Raw genomic sequence first — 22,016 nt, forward strand, 5'->3', positions numbered from 1 at the left:
CTCTAAATTTTTTGTTTTTTAATTAACGATATATTTTTATTATTGGCTTGTCTTTGCCTAGTGCGCCAAGCACTCGCGAGATGGCAATAGCTGTCTATCGGGAAAACAAAAAAGGAAAGCAAATTAAACGCGCAAAGACGTCACGGTCATGTTGACTACCCGTTGGGCAAGTCGGCAAGTGCCTCAAGCAGTTACAGGGGCAATCCTCGGGCAAACCCCCATGGTGGCAATCAACAGCATAACGACAGCACACTCCGGTCGCCTCTCGCTGAGAGTTAGAAGTCATCTTTCTTTGCTGACAACTTTCGTGGTTCACGCGCCACGCACTCCGATCGGATAAATTGCATCGTCTGCACTCTGTGCGCGCTATGCATAACTGACGTAAGTGTTGCTGGTTGCATGTATGCTGTCTATGCTTTGTTTTCATATCCCCTCGTGGCATCCAGCACATATAGTTGAGATCAGCTCGAATTTGAGTCTGTTTCGTTATAGTCGATCATTCATTGTTTTTCTTTGGCGCTGTTTCAGATTGAATATATTTTCACGGCCTGCCCTGGCCTGTGCTGGATCGTGATCAATGCGCCTAGACTTTTACTCTTCAGCTCTCATTGTCTACGTCTTAACTATCTGTGAAAAGTTTGGGAGCACCGCAGATGATGGACCCATCATATTTCCTATTCGACTTGCCACACACACGATCAACTTTACAACCCTCGAAGGAAAAAAAGTGGAGGGCACCGGTTCGGTGGGCTTCATTGCGCAGGCCAACATCGGAAGACCCCCACAACAGGTGCGCACAGATCTGGTGTCATGCATATTTGCATTCATTTTGTTTGCATGCTCTTTTAAACTTGCCCCTGAGAACTTGACAGTATAACAATTATGTCTATTGGACTTGCTCAGTGCAGCATACCTTTTCTTTTCACACTTTTTGCGCGTTTCAGATGAATCTGTTCATAGATACAGGAAGCAGTGACATTGCAGTCATATCATATGAGGAAGAAAACTTAGTCTCACCTTTTTATATGAACAGGTATGTGGCCAATCATTCATGCCATTTCGTTTGTTTGTTTTTGTTTGTTTGTTTTTTGTTTTTTTTGTTTTTTACATCCTCTTCTCTGCGGATGATATTAGTTTTGCTTAGTGGTGATGCTCTGAAACTGGTCACGTCACTGAACATGTCAACCGCTTTCTCTGCAAGCCCTGATTTGTTAGACCTTTGACTTGGCATGCATGAAAGGATAAAAGCCCATTCACACTTGCGAGCCGCAAAGGACTTGCAACCGGTTATCACATGCGCCTATGGAGCTGCTCAACTCAACCAGTGTTTGCATTTGCAAACGACCCATGGTTCATCTTCTCGAATTGCTCTTGTTCAGAATGAGGCTTGTCGATCTTGACTGCTCACTAGCAGTAGAGAAGCTGAATGTAAAACGAAGTTTCATTGACTACAGGTATGCCGCTGATTGGTTACTGATTTGCAACCAGTAGTTGCAAGGCTGGATAATCAAGCAGTGCTCGACTGGCCTGCGATTGCCACTTTGAATCTCTTCATGAAAAATGTCAGTTCAATCATATCGAGCAAATTTCCTTCATTCTGCACATTTTATGCTCAAAAACACTTATTTTCTTAGTCTCAGTTGTTGCATTCTTTAGTGAAAATAGTTGTGCCGGATGGGGAGACAACTCTTGCACGACCTTTTTACATTAATGACCAGGGCAGCCACCCCAGTTCAGCTCGTGAAATACTTTAAGAGCCCATCGAGGACAAATTGAAATTTGCCTGTATCAATGGAGTGCCACATGCTTACTATAAACATGCTGTTGTCAAAATCTGAGCATTTGTATGCTAGAAAGGGTCAAAAAATAGAATATGAATGTTGCTATCACTGCTTGTTTTTGCAAGAAAATTGCTGTGACATGAAAAAAGTTTTTATTGTGGAGATACTTGAGGCAAGGCAATACTTTGATTAACTTCCATATAATGATCACCGAGTTCTTTTCGGTCTTGACATCAAAGTTTGAATCAAGTGTGGCAATGCTTGTATTTGTATTCATATTTATATTTGTTTATAAAAGCATTTAAATTGCCAGCTTTGCTGTGAAAAATAGTGTAAAACATAAAGTTACTTTATTTTGCTTTTCAATGTCTCTGAAGTATGAGATTTTTATAGCCTCGAGGCACTGATGGTACATTGATCATGGCCCGCTTCTATATAACTGTTTCTGACAAATCAGCCTGAAAACTTATATTCCACAATTATTTTTGACATCCACTTTCAGGCTCTATACCTTCATTTTTATTTTCAGATTTCTCTCTCTCACCTACATTTAGCAAATTTTGGATCCAGCTTTTTTTATTATGTGCCATAGGTACCGTTTACTTATCGATTTCTTGGAAAAAATGTTCCTCTTTGTGCATTTCGATGTCCTTCAGTCAACAGAAATGCTTACATTTGTGGCTCAGTGATCTTTGAGTGCACTAGCATAACATGCCTTTTCTCCTGTGGCATGTGGCAGGGAAAGACAAACAGTGCCATAGTACTTGTCACCAGTATGCATTGTGTCCAAGTGGCAGTGCAAAGGAAACAGACTGACAGCAACAAACTTTGCCTGCTGTGTGACCTCCAACCATCTGTCGCTTGTGGGAAAAACAAAAAAAAAGAAAGAAAGAAAGAAAAAAGAAAGCATTTGGTCATTATGTTTCATGTAGCTTGAAAATGCTGGTATACAATAGAATCTCGGTAATATGAATCTGGTGGATCGCAAAGAAGTCTGTATCATCAAAATGAACAATATCAGTGTGCAGAAGTGTGGGAAATCCATCCATGTATGTCGATTTACATCTGAGGAGAATTATTTTCGCCCTTGCCACCATAGCTCACTTCTTGGGTTGAGCAAGCGTGGCTGGCAATCACGATTTATGCAAAGCACGAGGTGCACACAAAGTGCTTGTGCATACAGTGGGTCTGGTGACCTTGGCACCGGCAAAGTGCGTGCAAACCGCTCTTCACTGCAAACTGTTCCCTGTGCATACAGCACACAACCAGCAGTTGCAGCGTCAACGATACGCAGGCCGCGCGCCACTCCATACTACTCGTGGTGCGTGGAGTGCAACTGGCGCCATTCTCACTCATCTGCTAGCGACAACCTTCCCACAAGCAAAACATGCAGTGCTTTCTGCTCACTTGTCTACTTCATTGATGAGGCGAGCATCTGTGGCCGCTTATGATCACACCGTGCGTACCATGTTCTGTGACAAACTGCAAGGACTTCAAGAATTCAGCCAGCGTACGATCCTAGATGCTCGCCTTCAGCACTATGCTGGCGTGCAATGTTCTGTCCCCCCCCCCCACCCCCCACTCCCTCTTCTAATTCTGATCTGCCCCCCACCTCCTCTGTTCCTTTTCCTTGGCTGCACTCTCACTTGCACTTGGCTGCACTCTCTATACATTTCAACCTACCCCATTTCGAACACATCTTCGAAATGTTAAGAATCTCAAACGCAATGTCGTCGATGTGCGGGCAGCATGTAGCGTTTGAAATTGCAGTAACAGCTCACGCATTCATATCAATCATAGTGGTGTAGGAGAATGTTCCAGACATCTGAAATTTTGTACATTGAACTTGTTGCACTCTGACCAGGGAATTTCATGAATTCAAATCAGCCGGATTGTATCGCTGTAATTCTACTGCATTAGCATAGAAGCATTCTAGTTGTTGCATTCAACTAGTCTGACTTTATGCGGTCTTAAAAATTGGGCAAGCCTGCAAGCCTACAAAAAGAAATGAGAGGACTGCACTACTTCAGCTGGTTAGTCAGTCAGTTAAGTATCATGGTGTTGTGCTTAATCTTTCTTTTTGGCCATTTTTCTACTGCCTTCTTGTTGATCAGAGCCCACCAGTTAGCCCTAGTGTTTATTTTTCAAAGTCCGCAAAATGCTGTTGCTGCTCATTTGTTAGCCATAACATTGTTTTTGGGGGCAGCAAAGTAAAAGAAAAAAAGACTTCTGGCATGGCTGCCTGAGATGGCTTTGGAAATCTATGCAAGCTTAAACTGTCTCTAGTGCAATGCCACAAGGAAACCCCTATGACTGGCATTAAAAAAGTTTGTTGAAAGCTGCACAATGGAACTCTTGGAAATGATAGTTGCTCAGGGTGGCTAAATAAGAAGTGTTACTAGCACAACCATCTTCCTTTTTCTTCGTCTTCTTTTATTGTTACTGTTGTATGTGTCCCTTCTGTTTTTAGGTCATCATCATTTAGGCCAACAGGAGAACTGGCATTAAAGAAATTTGTTGAAGGAGGTTACAATGGAACCATTGGAAGTGACATTCTAGAATGGGGAGCAGCATCACCAATTAGGACGCCCATAATTGCCATAACCTCCTCCGAAAACATGTTTCCACACCACTCGCAATGGCAGGGTCTGTGGGGTTTGGCCTTCCCCCCTCTCACTAAGGTGGGTACTTCCTGCTCGTACAAATGGCAGTCCTGAAGTAGAGTGGGCGACCAAAAAAAATTCAGGCGATAAATGTGATTCATTCATGCATTTGAGCAACTGGAATGTCGTGTATACATATTCGCTATGCACCTTGCATCCTTCATGACACTGACGCACATGGCAGTAAGGGTTAGCATCTCCCTTTCCCCTGCCACCCCTAATGTGCTCTGACAGTGCTTTTCTCCCGTCCATTTCTCTTAATTGGCTGTCAAGCATCCTCGTCTCCACATTTCACTCAGGAGTATCACATGACACCAGACGGACTGATTTTGTGAAGTTGGTTGGACAAATGTTATTGTGTTTTAACTAATGTTGAGTATTTTTAGCAATATTAACGACTTTCATTATGTCAGTACCAAGGGTGTTGCTACGAGGCACATCAAAGTGGTGGGATTTCTGCCTTGAGAACTTTTAAAAATGCAGTCTTGATGCAGTGGTGGCCTTGTCTTCTGAGCATTCTCCTCCTGAAATGCGGGAGGCGCGAGGTTTAATTTTGAGGGCTACCTGGTACCGAATGGTTTTTAAATAACTACGAGGTTTCCCTTCCCTGGCCTGTCGCTCGGTATGTCAGGGGTGAAACATTTGGGTTTTAAAGGGGCCTTTTGCCTTTGAAGAATTTAATTACATTCAAAAACTTACAAGAAGTGAGTTTGCATTGGAGTGTTCATCAACAGTCTCAGTTTTTTTTGTTATGGTTGCTGTTGTTGTTTTCATATTTGCTGCTGGCTTATTTGGTTTATTCTTGATTTCAAAAGAAGGTTCAGCACAACAACTTTATGGAGAAAATGGGGTCAAGCTAGATTTGTTCTTGAAAGCTTTTTCTCAATTCACTTATGAAAAATAGTGTACACTTTTGGAACAGACAGTTGCCGTGTCTTCGTGCACTTAAATATGGATGCAAAATACTTTTGTGAAATACTTCTTTTTGATAACCATTAATGATGTTGTGAACTTTAGAAGTGTGCATTGAGCTTTTTGAAGCTGCAATTTTTTTGTCATATACTTTGTATCGTAATGTTTTACTCATTGTGTCTTAGATTTGAGTGGTGCATGTGGCATGCGTAGAATTTCAATTGCTTCTGGATTCATTTTAGTTTCGTGATCATTTCCTCGCTTAACAACAGGAACAAAGTTTCATGGAGGCACTGAGGTTCCAGAAAGGCATCACTCACTATATTGTTTCATTCTGTGAACAAAATGCAACAGACTCTGCACAAAGCTCTGGTGTGCTAGTGAGTATATATTCTTCTGACGCTATTCTTCATGTCTAATATATATCCTCTGCTCAATGGTTTGTTGTTATTAATGCTTGGTGCTCTTATATATAGGCATCTTTACGTGCGCAAACGATTGGGATTCCATCACTCATCTCCACAATGGTAAATTTTTTAGCAAGTTTCACTAAAGATATCAGCGATTAATGCCTCATTTTCTTGAAGTACCTTGCAGTACAGACAGTAGTGTTCATCTGTTGTTGTAGACAGCAAAACCAAACAGTTATGTACAAATTCCACTCTCTGTATTTCTCGAAGCCAAGTGAGTGTAAACTGCTACGAATGCAGAGTGCCAGAATGTCAGATTGTTCACAGGGAAAGGTAACCCTCCTGGCAAGGCAGCCTAAAACTTCATTGCATGTATTGCTACGCTAGCTTGTGGAAAGATTTTTAATTTTGCTGTTTATTTATTAAAGCAATATAATTGAAAGCTTCATTCTCCAGAAAATCCGGCACTGTCGGCACTGGGAGCGAAAAACTACAAGCGTATCTCTGGCAAGGGGTAGTCAGTCAATGACATTACCAGGAACTGGTTAGTCTGCAGGTTGTGAGACATTGTGAGACCATGTAACATCAAGCTGGCATGAGCTGCCAACTTGGGTAGCTCATTTGATAGATGGAGGGTGAGATGGACATGAAGCCATTGCATTGGATTGCAAGCCAGATACACTACTTCCAGGCCGTGCAGGCATGTTTGTAGGGCTTGGTTGAAGTGGGGCTTCATATCTATGTCAGGTGGTTTTTCACATAATGTGGTAGGTTACCACTGCATGCTAATGAGTATGTTTGAGATAATGGAAGCAGAAATTTAGGGATTATGGGTTAAACGGGTAGCAACATGTACGTAAGAAATGAGTATCTGCAGGGGGAACTGCAGACAGGGGCCATTAACACTGCCGCATCCTACCCTTAAAAGCAGAGCTTAGGTATCGACTACTATAAAGTTTTTTAGTGCACACATATCCTTCGGCAGCATGCTGCCGAAGGATATGTGTGCAGTTTTATCACATTTGGATGTTCAGAAATGAGCATTATTTGCCAAGCTTAGTGATGCTGCACTAATATTATATTTAGCAATAAACCTAGCAATGTTTTGCACTTATGCTAGATAGGGGCTAGTAAGTAACAATAGGATTGTATAAATTCATAAATTTTTATCCTACTATTTTTGTTTTTGCTCTAGCATTGCAGGATTTATTTATTTATTTCGTATACCCTCAGGGCTGAAGGCATTAGAGAGGGTAGTGGTTGCAAAAAGATGCAAAAGCATAAAGTACAGCGAAATAATCCATGTTACAAAAATAGATAGCTTCTAGTCACACATATTAACTAATTAACTCTTAAATTGCTGGATAATAATAATGCATAATACAAGGCGTACAGTGAAACAAATATAGCATAGTAATTGGTAGTATAAAATTAAATTATTCTGCTCATACCATGTTATCTAATGCAGTTTTGAAACATTCTTTATCAGCAATAAGAGGTTGAAATGGGAAGGTGATTCCACTCAACTGATGTGCGTGGTAGGAATGACTGAAATAAAGCATTAGTTTTGCATAAAGGAATACCGGCTTTATTGGTGTGGTCTAACCTCTGTGATATGAATTGGTGGGGAGAGGTCAGCTCATCACGAAGTGAAGTATGGTGAAATATCTTGTGAAAAAGTGAAAATCTAAGGATTTTACGGCATGCTAAAGGTGGCAAAATAAGGCTTGATTTCATTGTAGATATACTGGCAGTTTGGTTGTAATTAGAAATAATTAAATGCACGGAGTTGCTTTGTGCCATTGCTAATGAGTGAATTAGGTTTTGTTGAAAGGTAAGAAACTATGAAATCTAAAGTTTCAGCTGATTCTACTTTGCTGGCAAATCCTTTCTGCGGTTTAGGCTTCATCTGATCTGCAATGTTGATGAATTCTTTCTGCTCGCTTTTCACCTTACAGAGCTTCAATGGGAAGGTCCCGGAAGGAACAATTTTTACTTCTGTTTATATTCCGGCATACTTCTCAGTTTATGTGACAAGCATTAAGCTTGGTGCAAGGGAATGGCCAGGCTCATGCAGTGAGGTAAATTGCATGAATTTTATCCACACCCTGCAAAAGGATTATTAAATCTTTGCTGTTGTTATATTGAACTTGCTCAATTCAAGCTTGTGGTTGCTCTGGGACCATTGGCTTCATTAGTTCCGACTACACATAATATATGCTAACTACACATGTATTATGTTAACTTTATGTTATGTTATGTTATGTTATGTCATGTTATGTTATATTATGTTAACATTATAACTTCGAGTTTCAATTATCGACAGTTGACTGTATGTATGTGTTTGAACAATTTCAAATGGCTACTTGGAAATTCAGTGTATTTCAGTATATGCAGTCGAGAATATTGGTGCTGCTTTTAACGGTTTGTTAGTCATTCTCTAGCACCAGAGTTGAAATTAAACTTCTTGCGGAAATGTGCTGGAGCTTATAGGTCTGATTATGTGCACTATGCATCTTTGCAGCACTTTGGTTTGTTGATTATTCTGACATCCTCTTACTTCTTGCAGCCTGTTTGATTGGCTTAGACTGTAGAACAGTTAACATATTGTTGTGGACAAATTTAGTGGTCCAGCCACATATGAGATTGCCTTATTTTTTATGGGCTGCAAAACTCTTTAATGCTGCCTGGAAACTCTGCTGAACTGAATAATAGTGGGTGGCAATGCTCATCCAGGTCAGAACGGTCAAACAGTGCTTCTAGAGCCAAAGGTTTATATCAAATTAGGTATGATTTACTTCACTAAGTCAAGGGGGGGGGGGGGGGGGGAAGAAAGGTGGAGGCATGGTCTCAGTTTACTTAGTGTAACTACAGTTTCTTATTCTGAAATGGTAAATAAAGTCAGTATATACAAAAGCCCGCTTTGCCTTACGATGGTGGCTGCGTGGTTAGACTGCTTGACTGCTGAACACAAAGACACTGGATCAAATTTTTGGCCTTGACCGCTGCTTTTCTATGGAGGTGAAAAGCAAAGCACCCATGTACTGTGCGATGTCCATATGCATTGAAGAACCCTAGGTGGTCAAAACTTCCACAGCCCTCCACTGTGGTGTGTCTCACAGCCTGAATTGCTTTGGGGCAGAAAAAAGATCGAACTAAAACAAAAGCACACTTGCACTGTAACCCTTACCAGTTCCTAAATTGCCAATCTTAGAACTTGTTTTAAATTTCATTCCTGTGGATGCTGACAAATTTAAGTTCACTTCTTTCAACATACAAGCAACAGTGTTAAGGATTTGCAATTGGGAAACATTTTGAAACCTAAACGCCACTTGTGATAAGATAACTGCTCCAGAGTTCACTTTTGTTTACACTTGTTCATATTAGGCCTTGCATGCCACTGCGAATGTAGAATGTTCTTAGAGAATAGTAACCAGCCAAGGGACGAGGACGAAGAAAGACGATGGACACACGGAAGCTGGATTGCGTGTGTACATCGTCTTTCTTCGTCCTCGTCCCTTGGCTAGTTACTATTCTCTAAGACTATGTACCAACTGACTCAGATTTCAACCCTCCTAGAATGTTCTGATGCAGCCTTTCTCTCCTGCTGTACTTCAGCTGAATGAGAAGCCTGTGATAGTTGACTACGGAACTACAGACCTAAAGGTCCCACAAGTTGTATTTGACTGGATGTTTGATGCCTTGTGTGAGCAGGTGAGTGTATATACCATTATTTTATCTGGGCTTTTTATATATATGCTCTTTTTTTGGCTGGTAGGAGCTGTCTTGTTTTTGTTTCAAAGAAGTGGTTGCCAAAATTTGCTTTTCCTTGCAAAAGTCCTTGCCCGAATTTGCTTCTCTCTCTCTCTATTTGCCGGCTTTCCATGTGAATGCATCTCTTTGCCACAGCTGGGCTTTTATAGGCATAAAAATTTAAGTCACTGCTCGCTTTTTTTTTTTTTTTTTTTTTTTTTTTTTTTGCCACACACTAAAAATTTTTCTGGCTGGGGCTATATTGTCTGGCAGATACCTGGGTTCTGAATTGAACCGCTACAATGCACCAATGCACAGGATCATATAACTGACTACAAGACAATGGTGTGCCATTTTTTATTTTAGTATAAATTGGTATCAATATTTTTTCAGATTTTATCGGTTGGGCAATAGCATTCTCACATTCGCAGGGCACCAGTTCTTCCTGTAATATGTATACCATTTACAGGCTGCGTATAACTTTTCTAGAGAAGATAATGCCGTTTACTGTCTGGAAGATGGACTTTTGAGGGCTGATCTCCCAACTCTGGAGATCTTTCTACCAGACACACATGGCAAGATTTTCAGTTTGAAGCTCCCACCTACAGTAAGCAGCTTCCATTTTTCACGTTTGCTTTTATATATGTATTATATTGTGCGTGACAATATGAAGAGTAGAGACGTTATCACTCTTCTGTCACTAATACTTCCTTGAGATTGTAGTAATGCCGGTACTCATCATAAAGCACAGTTTGACGTTCCCTAACGCAGCTCAGGATTTGTTAGCAGACTTTCTTTTACTGAATAATGGTTTTGTTTTACTCTTTGAAAATCATGTGCATTAAACAGTGACATAGGTACCCAGCACGCTTGCAGGTGGTATTAATTTTGCAGCAGCTGATGGCGCAGTTTCATTGTCAATTTGACAAGAATGTGTGTGACAGAGAGCACAAAAACGATTGTGCTTCTACACATGGTGCGCGATAATGAGATTGGCAGTGATGAAGAGCAATCAGACACTCTGTCAGTAACAAAGAATGAAGTAAAGAAATCTTTAGAAGCTATGATGGTGTAGGAAGGCAGCTGGGGAAGACCAGGTCACTGCAGATTTGGTGAGAATACTGTGCCGCAAAAGCTGGCCACTCTCTATGCACAATGCATCATGACATCAACAGGATGGGAACCTTGGAATAATGTTAGCATTATATTAATCCAAAAGAAAAAGGACACCAAGAACTTGAAAAATCACAGACCAATCAATTTACTATCTGTAACGGACAAGGTATTTACTAAGGTAATCACTAATAGAATCAGGACAGCTTTAAACTACAGTTAACCAAAAGACCGAGCAGGTTTTCGGAAAAGGTACTTGACCGTCGATCATATTTATACTATAAATCAGCTGATGTATAAATGCTTCGAATATAACTAGCCTCTACAAAAAGCATTGATTGATTACGAGAAAGCATTTGACTCAGTCGTAACCTCAGCAATCATACAGGCATAGTGAAATTGGGTGTAGATGAGCCATATGTGAACTAACTGGAAGGTATCTAAAGTGGCTGCACGGCAACAATTGCTCCACATAAAGAGAGTAATTAAATTTCCATAAAGAAAGGCATTAGGCAAAGAGACTCAATCTCCCCAGTACTATTCACCGCTTGCTTAGAGGAACTACTCAGAGATCTGGATAGGGAAGAGTTAGGAATAAGGGTTGATGGAGAATACTTCAGTAATCTGCACTTCGCTGATGACATTACCTTGCTAAGTAACTCATGAGGTAAATTTCAAAGAATAATTAATGACTTAGGCAAGCAAAGCAAAACAGTAAGCCTTAAGATTAATATGCACATGACAAAGGTAATGTTCAACAGCCTCGGAAAGGAACAGCAGTTTACAATGGATATCGAGGCACTGGAATTCAATGGGCAGATAAGGTTAATAAGTTTTGCAGTTGTCAAAATGGATGCAGCTAGCATAGGATTGGAGGAATATGGGGTAGGCATTTGCCTTGCAATGGGCATAATCCAGCTGGTGATGATGAGGCGGCATGCTGGCAACTTAGTACGAAATGACCTTGTATGAGCTGGCTTGGGGGCTTTTACATATTTCTGTCATTCACTTTGTTCTTGTGTCGTGTGGTTTAAAAATACAAATTTTAGATTACAGCTTGCTAGAATTTTTCAGGATTAAAGCAGCTGCTGCAAAAAAAGCATAGAAGTGTATGCATGCTGCAACTCTGCTAGCTCCATATGCACTGCCTCCCTTCTGCTGACAGCCGCTCAAGCAGATCGGGACCGGTGGGCGCTGAAGACATTCTGCATCTGAACAACGGCTGCAAGAAATAGCCTCGCATATTTTTGTGCATATAATGCACCATACGCTTTATGTGTTACGCTTATAACCTAACAGTAGTGACCTTATGATAGAGCATCCATCTCACATTCAGGAAGTGCTGTGTTCAATCTCCAGTGCTGCCGGGTACAACCAACAGTGCTGCCAATTCAAAAATAGAAAACCCACACAACAGGAAGTCCCAACACTTTTAAAAAATCGCTAAATTCTATATTTGCATCAGAAATCTAATATTTAAGCATGTTTGTTTCTTATTTGGTCTATAAACAATATAACCAATATTCTAAATATATATATATATAAAGGACTTTTTTTATTAGAAACTTCGGATTGCAAAATAGTTTCACAGGAATATCTCACTTACCTTTTGTAGGTTTAAATTAAAGGTGCAAAAGCACCACTTTCTTTTCTGACTATGGGCTGCTGTCTGCGGGCACTATCACTCGCAAAATCTCATCGTATGCATCATCTTGGTTTGGCCAGCACTTTGCGGATGACCTCTGCTGGTACCATTGGTTCTGATCGAATATTTAGGGGAATCCCCCAAGGTGGAGTTAATTTGTAATAAGGGAGTAATTACTCATTAACATCCACCCAAGCACAGCCACACGACTATAAAGGAAAGCTCTAGAGCTTTCTCAGAAACTTTGTAGATAAAGAAAAATTGGTCCTGGTCCGGGGATCGAACCCGGGACCACCGCCTTTCCGGGGCAGTCGCTCTACCAACTGAGCTAACTAGGATGGTCAGCGGACAGGTGGTAGGGCAAGAGTGAATTGATCAATAACTCGAAGTAGGAGCAGTGTTGATCGAATATTTAGGGAAATCCCCTAAGGTAGAGTAGATTTGTAATAAGGGAGTAATTACTCATTTGCATCCACCCAAGCGTGCTTGTGCGATGTCGGCGCATGTTAAAGAACCCCAGGTGGTCGAAATTTCCGGAGTCCTCCACTACAGCGTCTCTCATAGCCTAAGTCGCTTTGGGACGTTAAACCCTACAAACCAAACCAAACCAAGCGCAGTCGGTTCTAGGCAGGATTGCAGCACTGTTGCAACTACACATTCATGTCATGCCGATCTTTTCTGGCTTGCATTTGTGAGCAGTTCGTAGTTTGAGCCGCATTTACTCTGCCTTTGGAGCCTGCCTTGGATAATTAACACAAATAGGCATCATTTGCAATTGGAACTTCCAGCAGCCCACTCTTTCTTAAACTTTTATGCATATTTGACAGGCCCCAGTCTGCCAAACCACATGTCCGGCAACAGCATACTCGATAGTTGCATTAATTATGTAGCATAAATCAAATCAAGGTGTATTGGGCGTGTACGAATATTCACCTCCTTGAGATCTTAGAGACATCATGTGCTGACAGCAATTTTCTGTTGCAGAAAACATTGGTGGTACTCAACCTCTGTGAACCTAGTTTAACGAATGTAAGCTCTGTAGGTTTTGCGCTGGGCTACACCAGCAGGACTGTCCAATTCAGGCTGTTACTTGCAACAGAGTATACATCAACGGCCCAGACACCGCACCATGCGTATCTAGACTGAGATAGCAAGCTGCCGTTAAACAGCTTATATACCCCCTCTCTGCGGTAGTCATGTGGGAACGGCAGCAACGGCAGCAACGGTTTGAACAAGAGGCAGAGGAGGAAGGCACGGTGCCACAGCTGGTCACGTGATTGCGAGATTGACATCACTCGTGGTTCATTGGGCCACGAGCTGAAGGAGCGAGCACGCGGCACAGCTGTGGCGAGGCGAGGATGAAACTGGCGCATGCGCAGTACCTAGCTTGTGCAGATGAACGACCTAATGACCTTGGAGAATGGTTGCATAGAGCTTGCGCTCTAGTAAATATAATTTTGCAGAGCTTCCATTATTCTATACAAATGTTATTGGTCCACCAAAAACCGCCAATAAAAAAACTGACTGGTCTTCAAAATTGCTAAATATCCCGCCTCCTGTAATGCAACATTTTTGCCCACTAAACAATGGAAAACCTGCGAAGTTTAACAGGAAAACTATTACAGTAGAATCTCGGTGATACGAAATTCGGTGTGATACGAATTCATAAAATTCCCCGCCGAATTGCATTGCGTTCAGTGGGCAAAAAAATCGGATGTTCCGACCGGTCGAGGCCCACGCACACACGCACAGCGAGAAAAGCGTGCGCAGCGGCGCAGCACTGATAGCACGGATCACGCACACGCGCGCGAAAGAAGAAAAAAAAATTACAGCGGGAAAAAACCGGCTTGGCAACCCGCGGCAGCAGCGAAGTTGGCGAAGGAAGGCGGCGATATCTTGCCCCCCCCCCCCCTCCCGCTCTCTCTCTTTCTCTCCCCTCCCCCTGCATTTTGTTTTTCTTTAGTTGTGCGCACGGCCTTGCGGCCCTCTCCACATTTCTCCGCCGCCCCGCAGGCCACGCTCTTCCGCTTTACGGAGTCTCCGCTGCAGCGGCAACACGTTGCTACACGTTGCTTCGTTTTCTGGTTTGTTGAGGCTGACATGGCGTTGATAGCGCGTCGTTTTGTGATCATCTCGACAACGCAAAAAGGTACATCATACTGCAATGTCACGGGAGAGAAGGGCGCTGACCTTTAAAGACAAATTGGAAATTTTAAATAAGGTGGACAATTGGTCAGCGCGACCAAATTGTGCAGAATGTGCAGCACTTCACGATGAATTCTAAAGAAGCCAAAACTGCCCACCATGTGAAGTTGGAAGAGGTTCTTCTAACGTGGTTCAGAGAGGTCACGGCGGCCGGTGTCAACATCGACGGAAAAGTGCTTCGTGAGAAGGCAGCGGACATCGCACTCACACTTGAAATTGGTGACTTTCAGGCCTCCGGTGGATGGAATCACCGGTTCAGGGTGCATCATAATCTTTCCTACAAGACCGTTTGTGGCAAAGGAAAAAAAGTTGACGCCTCCGCCGTGGAAGACTGGATGACAACCACACTGCCGTCTTACATAGCGGGATATGAGGCACGTGATGTTTTTAATGTAGATGAAGCAGGGCTGTTTTACAATCTCTAGCCCGAAAAAAGTTTGTGCTTTAAAGGCGATGCCTGCCGGGGCGGACAAAAAAGCAAACAACGTATCACAGTTTTGTTTTGTTGCAACGCCGACGGATCGGAAAAGATGCCGCTGACAGTCATTGGCAAATATCAAAAGCCCCGATGCTTTAAGGCAGCCGGTTGATTGCCCTGCGTCTACAAGGCGAACAAAAAAGCATGGATGACGTCTTCTTTGTCTATGGAATTCGTCACGTACCTCGACCGCAAGATGTCTTGCCACAACAGAAAAATAGTTTTGCTGCTGGACCAGTGCACCACCCATCCAAAACAAATGACACTACAGAGTGTCAAGGTGGTGTTCCTGCCCCCGAACGCAACAAGTCATTTGCAACCACTGGATGCTGGGATTATAAGGAATGTTAAGCACCATTTCAAAGCTTTGTTGGTGCGCCGCCTCCTCGCGAAGATTGAAAGGAAGGACGCGAATCTCCAGATCACTCTTCTGGACGCTGTGCATTTTCTTGCAATTGCCTGGGATCGCGTCGTTCCTACGACCCTCGCCAATTGTTTTGCAAAGTGTGGGGTTTTCAAATCTGCTGTGGCTACTGCCTCGCAAGTGCCAGACCCGATTCCCATCGATGTCTGGAATCAACTTGACGTCGACTGTTGCGTCGACGATTTCGTCACCGCGGACGATGACCTCGCCACCTGTGGTCTCCGCACGGTTGAAGATATTGCGGAGGAAGCGTCATCACAGCCTGGCATTCCATGCAGTGACGAAGATGACGACGACCAAAGCGTTGATGACACACCGCCGACGGCAGTAGAAACGATGCACGCCATCGATGTTCTGCGGTGCGCCGTGACCTCCGAGTCTGTGCGGGAGAAGACAGCGGCCCAATTTTTCAGTTTTCAAAACTCTCTGTTATCAGATCTCGCGGAAAAGAAGGTGCAGAAGGATATACGGGATCTCTTTCAACGAAAATAAATATTTCGTACCTGTTGGAAGGCTTGAAAACGGATTTTGCTCGTTTTTTGGTGATACGAAATTTCGGGTGATACGAAAATTTCCGTCTCCCTTTGAATTTCGTATCTCCGAGATTCTACTTAACTTGGTAACACTGACCATTGGTTTTTCTATTCGGTACAAGATTTCCCTCATCCTGATGATCGGTCCTTCGTAGAGGTATACTTGGAAAAAGGGTCATGTACCAAACCATTGTGTTATGCTTGTTAAAGAGTGTTATGCTTATGTCTTCATTTAGGTCCTCTTCCAAGAGGTGTCCTTAAAACGCGGCGACCATGGCTGTTTCAGACTTGGAGTGGGTGCATTACCTAAAGGTGAAAATTTTGCTATTCATGATGGAATTGTCAAAGCACGTGCTGGACCAGAGATGTGTTCATTCTTGCTCATATGGTGGTTAAGTAAAGCAATAATCGTTTTCCCTGCAGACTTCCTCATCGGCTACAGTATCCTGAAAGGTCTGACAACAGTTTTCGACCTGGGCAATAAGCGAGTTGGATTCTCGCCTTTGCATTGCGATGCAAATGATGTGATAGTCAAGTATGTCGACAAAAATTACACGGGTAGGTTTCGGATTTAACTTTTTGTTGCACATCTGAGACATATCTTGCTGTGGTACAAGAGTGGGATCAGGACATTCATTCTGGTTCATGTAGTCAATTACTTTCATTCATCAAGTCATTCTATGGTCCTTTCGCAGCTTGTTTTACTATGTTCATATAGTGCCCTTGTACAGGTATTGTCAGTGTGCACCATAAGAAAGGTATTCTCTGGCACAGTATAGTAAAACCTTGTTAATTCAAAACCTACAGGACCACGTAACTTATTCGAATTAAATAGTATTTCTAATTATCAGAATATCAAGTGAAGTAAGAATGCAAAGCATGACAGGTTGTACTTCATGCCACTTCTGTGATCAGATATGCCACGCCTTCAGTACAATGATTCACTGTTGCACAGCACTACTGGTATGAAGAGAAAGCTTGTTTCAGTTTGGATAGAAAAAGCATTGGTTGGTACTGTAGCCTTTTCAAGCGTTATGTAAACTATCGCATACACAGAGAGCTCCCAGCTTTTGTTTCTGAAGCGTGCTATGCATAACCAGGAATCTTTTGCTACAGTTAAATATAAAAGTCTTTGTTATTGCTCTGTGGTGCTTTCTTTTTGTTAGCTAGCAAATATGTTGAATAATATTTCTCTAAACTGGTCAGCACACTCATATTAACAGATTTCTTTTCCTGTAATAATATGTATTTTTTATTGCGAGTTTCTAGTGCCATATACATACTCAAGAAAAGGTGGGTTTCATGATTCCCTGAGTGTTTATTTAAAAGATCTTGATGCTTCAATGTTACAACTTTCAACCATTATTATGTTTTCTACACGAATTTTGTACTTTCCTGATCAAAATTGCCAAATATGTAGTAGTAGTTATGCACTGCAAGAATGATTGGCTTTCTTGAAGCTTGCATAGAACATTTAGGCTATAAATATAGAGAGAGAGAAATGGCAAGTTGAGTCCAAAAAAAAAATTCAGTATTCACTAACGGTGCTGTCAAAAGATATGTTGTCTTTTAATGAGTGCAAAGTTGTGGAGTTGTTGCATAGCACTGTTGTCACTTTGTTGATGCTTTTTTGCTGTTTATACAAGGATAGGTATTATTATTAATGTTATTTTAGAGTTTTTAAGCCAAGCTACTAGTTTGCTACTCCAACTCCTGCTGGTTGGCACAAAATGTTTCAGATTAGCATTTCATTGCCTTTATTATCTGTTTTCACTTGAAATGCCAAGCAACAAAATGTGTAACTTGCTGAATCAGCTGTTGTGCAAAGTTTTACTTACCATATTTTCTTGCGTACATAAGGCATGGTTATTTTACGGAAATGTTGCTACTGCATCTTGTACAGCGGTGCATACTATATGCTTTTTCGTTTTGTTTTGTTTGCATTTTATGCAGCGTTTCTAAATGAAACCCAAGCATAGTGCGAACAGATTTAAAATTGTCTAAATTCATTTAAAACAGCTTTAATGTGGTGCAAAACACTCTATATGTGAAGGTTGAGTCTTATATGCTGGAAAATACAGTAGCGTATTGTGTTCTTATTTCTTCAGTCAGCATTCTTTCATATCAAATGGCTTTGTCAAAAGTAATGTAATGTGTGATGATATCACGTATAAAATGAACTCTGCCACATAATGGTAGTTGGAAAATGTGGTATAAATCTTTATTAACTATTTTTGCAGTTATCTGAGCTCCCCCTTCAGACCATAAGAATACCATGTGAAACAGTATACCTTAAATGGTGTTTCCAGCTTGCAATATGTGGCAGTCTTTATCAACGCTACCTCCGAAAGGCTATATTTTGTGCATATGCACTTGTAAAGTCTTGCATTAATTACACCTGACATTTGAGCTAGCTAATACTGATTTCGGGTTTAAGTTTAACATTCATTTTTTAATGATTCAGAGACTTAATCATGCACTCCTTTAATTTGTAGCTGTTTGGTTATGTTTTCTAGGCCACTCGTGCAGGTGGGACTTGCCATCAGTGGACACCGGCAAGACATGGGGTGTTTTTCTCTATATCATTGTAGCCACATGCCTTCTGTGTGGTGTGCCTTTTCTGATCGCCGGGCTCATGTGGCTAAGGAAAAGAATACTAATTTATCGGGGCAGAGCCGTGTCTGATAGGGTTGGACTTATTGAGATATAACTATGCACATTGTGAGCTTTTTACCGACACTTAGTCTGTTCTGACAATCCCATTCTTAATGTTTGCTAGTTATGGTTTTACACCTTTTATGTCTTCTAGTATTTAGAATTTATTGTTGCTTTTAATCTTTGTTTTAACTTAACATATTTTTGCATGTTTATACTTCTGTAGCAATCTATTTATAGTAGTACATTAAGACAAAATACGACAAGGCCTACAATTTTTTTGCACTTATTTTCTTCGTGCTGTCTGAAATTATGTTTGTGCTATCTTTTGTTCACTTTTACTGGGTCAGGTATGTACATGCCTATGGTGTTCCTCAGCATCTTGAGCCTCAGAACACAATTTGTTTACTCTTGCTTGGTTAGATATGCTGCTGTGGTGTTTCTCATAATCTTGAGTCTTATAACACGGAAGGAAAACATGTCAGACTGATAATCTAGTAAATTATAGACACACTAGACGATGTGAAATTTTGAGCATGTGTGCTCAGTTAACATATATAGAACTAGAAAATTATTTGTTATTTTACGTGTGGGCACATTTAGCATATGCATGTAATACATTTTTTTTTTTTGCAAGCTATTCACTCATCTACAGTTGATTGTTATAGGGGAGGGATTACCTTGGTACATTTTGCCCAATATCTTGGTTGGTGGCAGTGCTCGCTTATAGGTAAAGACATGTCATGGGAGAGCATCTGTGATTTATAGCAGAACATTCTTAGATTAGTAGTCATTTAGGATGAAATTGAGCTTACTGCAGATAGGTGTTTAGGTGAGAATTAGCTTGCATCATAAAGAATTATTTTGTGCATTGAGGGCAGAACTCAGCAGGGTCAGTGAGCTTTCTTTTAGTTATACAAAGCAGTGGCCATGAACTTAATTTCTTTTTATCTAACAAAGAATGTTCACTTTTGCATTAGCTGAGGGTGTTTTTCTTTTTTTTTTTTGTCTTCTTTTCCTGGAGCAGACAATATGTTTGTGGCTTTGGGAAGAACATAGTTCCTTGTGTGTTTTCTTGTGTCTGTTCTGTGTTCATCAACAATCACTCGTTGTGTCGGCATAGCACAACCAACAGCCCTGGTTCAGAGTTTGGAATTGAACCCTCTGAACGTTAGGTTTGGGACTTTTTATTTGGTAATTCTCAAGGGACACAACTTTGGAGACAGCAATGTCAAGGCCTGTTTACATAGGAGGAGCCAGCTTCATTGTGTGCTGCCTTTGAAATATGGCTTAATAAGGCTCTTACAGTTTTCAAGCACACTGTGTTAGGTGCAACCTTGCTCATACATAAGGGTGCTAAAAGGAGCATATGCTTGTCTTCAACTGCATTTGCTGCAAATACCTTATGCATTACATCACCTTTCTTACTGTCAATAATTCGACAAAGAAGCAAGGGGACGTTTTTATGCTCAATCCCCTAGATTTTGGGCATGGCTCCTGCTATTTGTGAATTTATTGAATGCAGTTTTTTGTGTCGCATGCCATGAGCAAAATAGATTTCTATTCACAGCAAGCTACTGAGCATTTCTTTGTGGTCAGAAGACATTGTTCATTGACATTTGACCAATGCATTCATTCCTTTTGTGTACCGAAATAAAATGTGGCATTGTCTTGGTTTTCTGGAGGGACGCACTTGATTTCTTATGGTAGCACTAGGTGCTGATATGACTTTCAAGAACTTGTGTCTATAAGGAAAAATTGTTTCAACAGAAAACATTTCGTTTTTGCAAGACATGGCAGAATACAACTACGTTGCAGCCAGCATACATAATTATGCTCATGATGTGTTTGCAGCTATGCAATAACCATATAGACCCTACACAGATCATGCAAAAGAATTAAATGCCAACGAAAATCGTGTTATTTGTCCTCAGGTACAGGTGGCCACAATATGAAAGGGAACACATTTTCTGCATTCAGCCAATGGCTGCTTCATAACGTACACATATGAAATTGCACTTTTTCCTTTTTTCTACATAGTTTTCCTGGGCAGGTAACACTCATAAGAGATGTTTAACTTGGGTACCAAAGTAACCACAGAGTTCAAACATATGTGCACACTGGCTGTTGCCTTTCATATCAGATGTACCTGTACAATAATCTGCTAATGCTAGATGTGCCCAGCACAGTTCAGTTGAGACAGCGACGGACGGCCAAACACGCCGTATCGATTTCGCGCTGGCCGCCCGTGTTCGAGCGATACGGTTTCCGCTACAGCTGCCGCGATCTCGCGTTTCTTGCGACACGGGCCTACCGGCTTTTGTTTGCTTTTTTTCGTCGACGGTCAAGGGCGCAGTGTCGCGCACCGTTAGCAGTGGTTACAGCTGCCGTGTCCGCGTTTGCCACGCCATGGTGAAAGGACGCATCTGCATGCGTGCTGAGGATGTCAAGACAGGAAAATCGGCTGCGTGGAAACCGGGTTCATATTTCGAGTTTGCGTCGTTATCGAAAGTGTCACTTTCTCCCCGACCTCGAGTCATCTGATTCGTGGGAACACCGGAAGTGGTGGCAATCAAACTGACATCTGGTTCCGCTGTTTCCGCCTATCAGATGACTCGACGTCAGGGCAATAGCGACACTAACGACGCAAACTCGGAATACGGTCCCTGGAACCGACGCGATGGATTATGGCCGCGTAGAGGTGAAACGGCCAGTCGGGACGGAACACTCGAGCAGACGTTGGTTGGTTGGTTGCACAGCTTTTATTTCCATCGAAAATGGGCGTCCTCTCCCCCCCTCCAGCACACGTGCTGGGGAAGACGGGGAGTCGTGCGCCCGTGGATTAGAGGCTGGCAGGTAGCCCTTGGCTTGTTCGGCCTCTTCCGCCAGGTGGACGGTGCGGTGCTGGATCGCAGGGTCCGCGCTTCGCAGCAGGGTACCCCAGGTTTCTCTACTTGTTATATCCCTGGAGATTGTGGGCACTCCCAAATTATGTGGTCGAGGGTCCCTCTCGCCCCACAGTGCTGCACTGATCATTGTCCCTAGGTCTGGTAGCGCGTGATACGCCCAGACCGGGTTCATTATTAGTTTGTAGCCGGCTCCACGCCACAGCTTCTCTATTATTTAGGCTACCATCTGGCGGGGGTACCAGTCTACGTCCCAATTTATAATGATCGATGATTTCCCTGTAATTTTGCAGACGCTCGTCGTATGCCCAGTGTTCGGGGGGCTCGACGGCTACCCGGAAGAGAGCTCGGGCTAGCTTGTGAGCCGCCTCGTTACCAGTGGCGGCAGCGTGAGTGGGTGTCCAAATTAACTGAATTTTTCCATTCAGCGTTCTTTGGGTGAGGATTTTGGCTGCCTCCGGCGATATCCTCCCCTTTCCAAAATTTTAAATGGCAGTTTTGCTGTCGCTAATTATGAACTTGGCTTCCGTTCCTACGC

General features: G+C 42.1%; 1 protein-coding gene and 1 non-coding gene across 3 annotated transcripts; one reads left to right on the forward strand and one right to left on the reverse strand.

Annotated features, from left to right (window-relative positions):
• The first annotated feature begins 98 nt into the window (after window positions 1-98).
• On the forward strand, window positions 99-20,256 carry LOC146186598 (beta-secretase-like). 2 transcript variants are annotated; one of them, XM_084607321.1, is made up of 11 exons: window positions 99-381; window positions 529-790; window positions 945-1,033; window positions 4,252-4,462; window positions 5,629-5,736; window positions 7,725-7,847; window positions 9,346-9,480; window positions 9,989-10,126; window positions 16,154-16,229; window positions 16,341-16,475; window positions 18,434-20,256. In XM_084607321.1, the coding sequence occupies exons 2-11, from the start codon at window positions 578-580 to the stop codon at window positions 18,625-18,627; spliced, it is 1,422 nt and encodes a 473-aa protein (XP_084463447.1). In that variant the 5' UTR covers window positions 99-381; window positions 529-577; the 3' UTR covers window positions 18,628-20,256. The 2 variants fall into 2 exon arrangements, with proteins under 2 accessions (XP_084463447.1, XP_084463448.1); XM_084607322.1 differs by having other exon boundaries at window positions 104-381; window positions 9,385-9,480.
• Window positions 12,542-12,615, reverse strand: TRNAS-GGA (transfer RNA serine (anticodon GGA)). The gene has a single exon. It is a non-coding gene; the product is annotated as a tRNA-Ser (tRNA).
• Window positions 20,257-22,016: the final 1,760 nt, after the last annotated feature.

Source organism: Amblyomma maculatum, chromosome 6, assembly GCF_055883805.1.
Source record: "Amblyomma maculatum isolate TAMU_Amacu chromosome 6, ASM5588380v1, whole genome shotgun sequence".
Classification (NCBI taxonomy): domain Eukaryota; kingdom Metazoa; phylum Arthropoda; class Arachnida; order Ixodida; family Ixodidae; genus Amblyomma; species Amblyomma maculatum.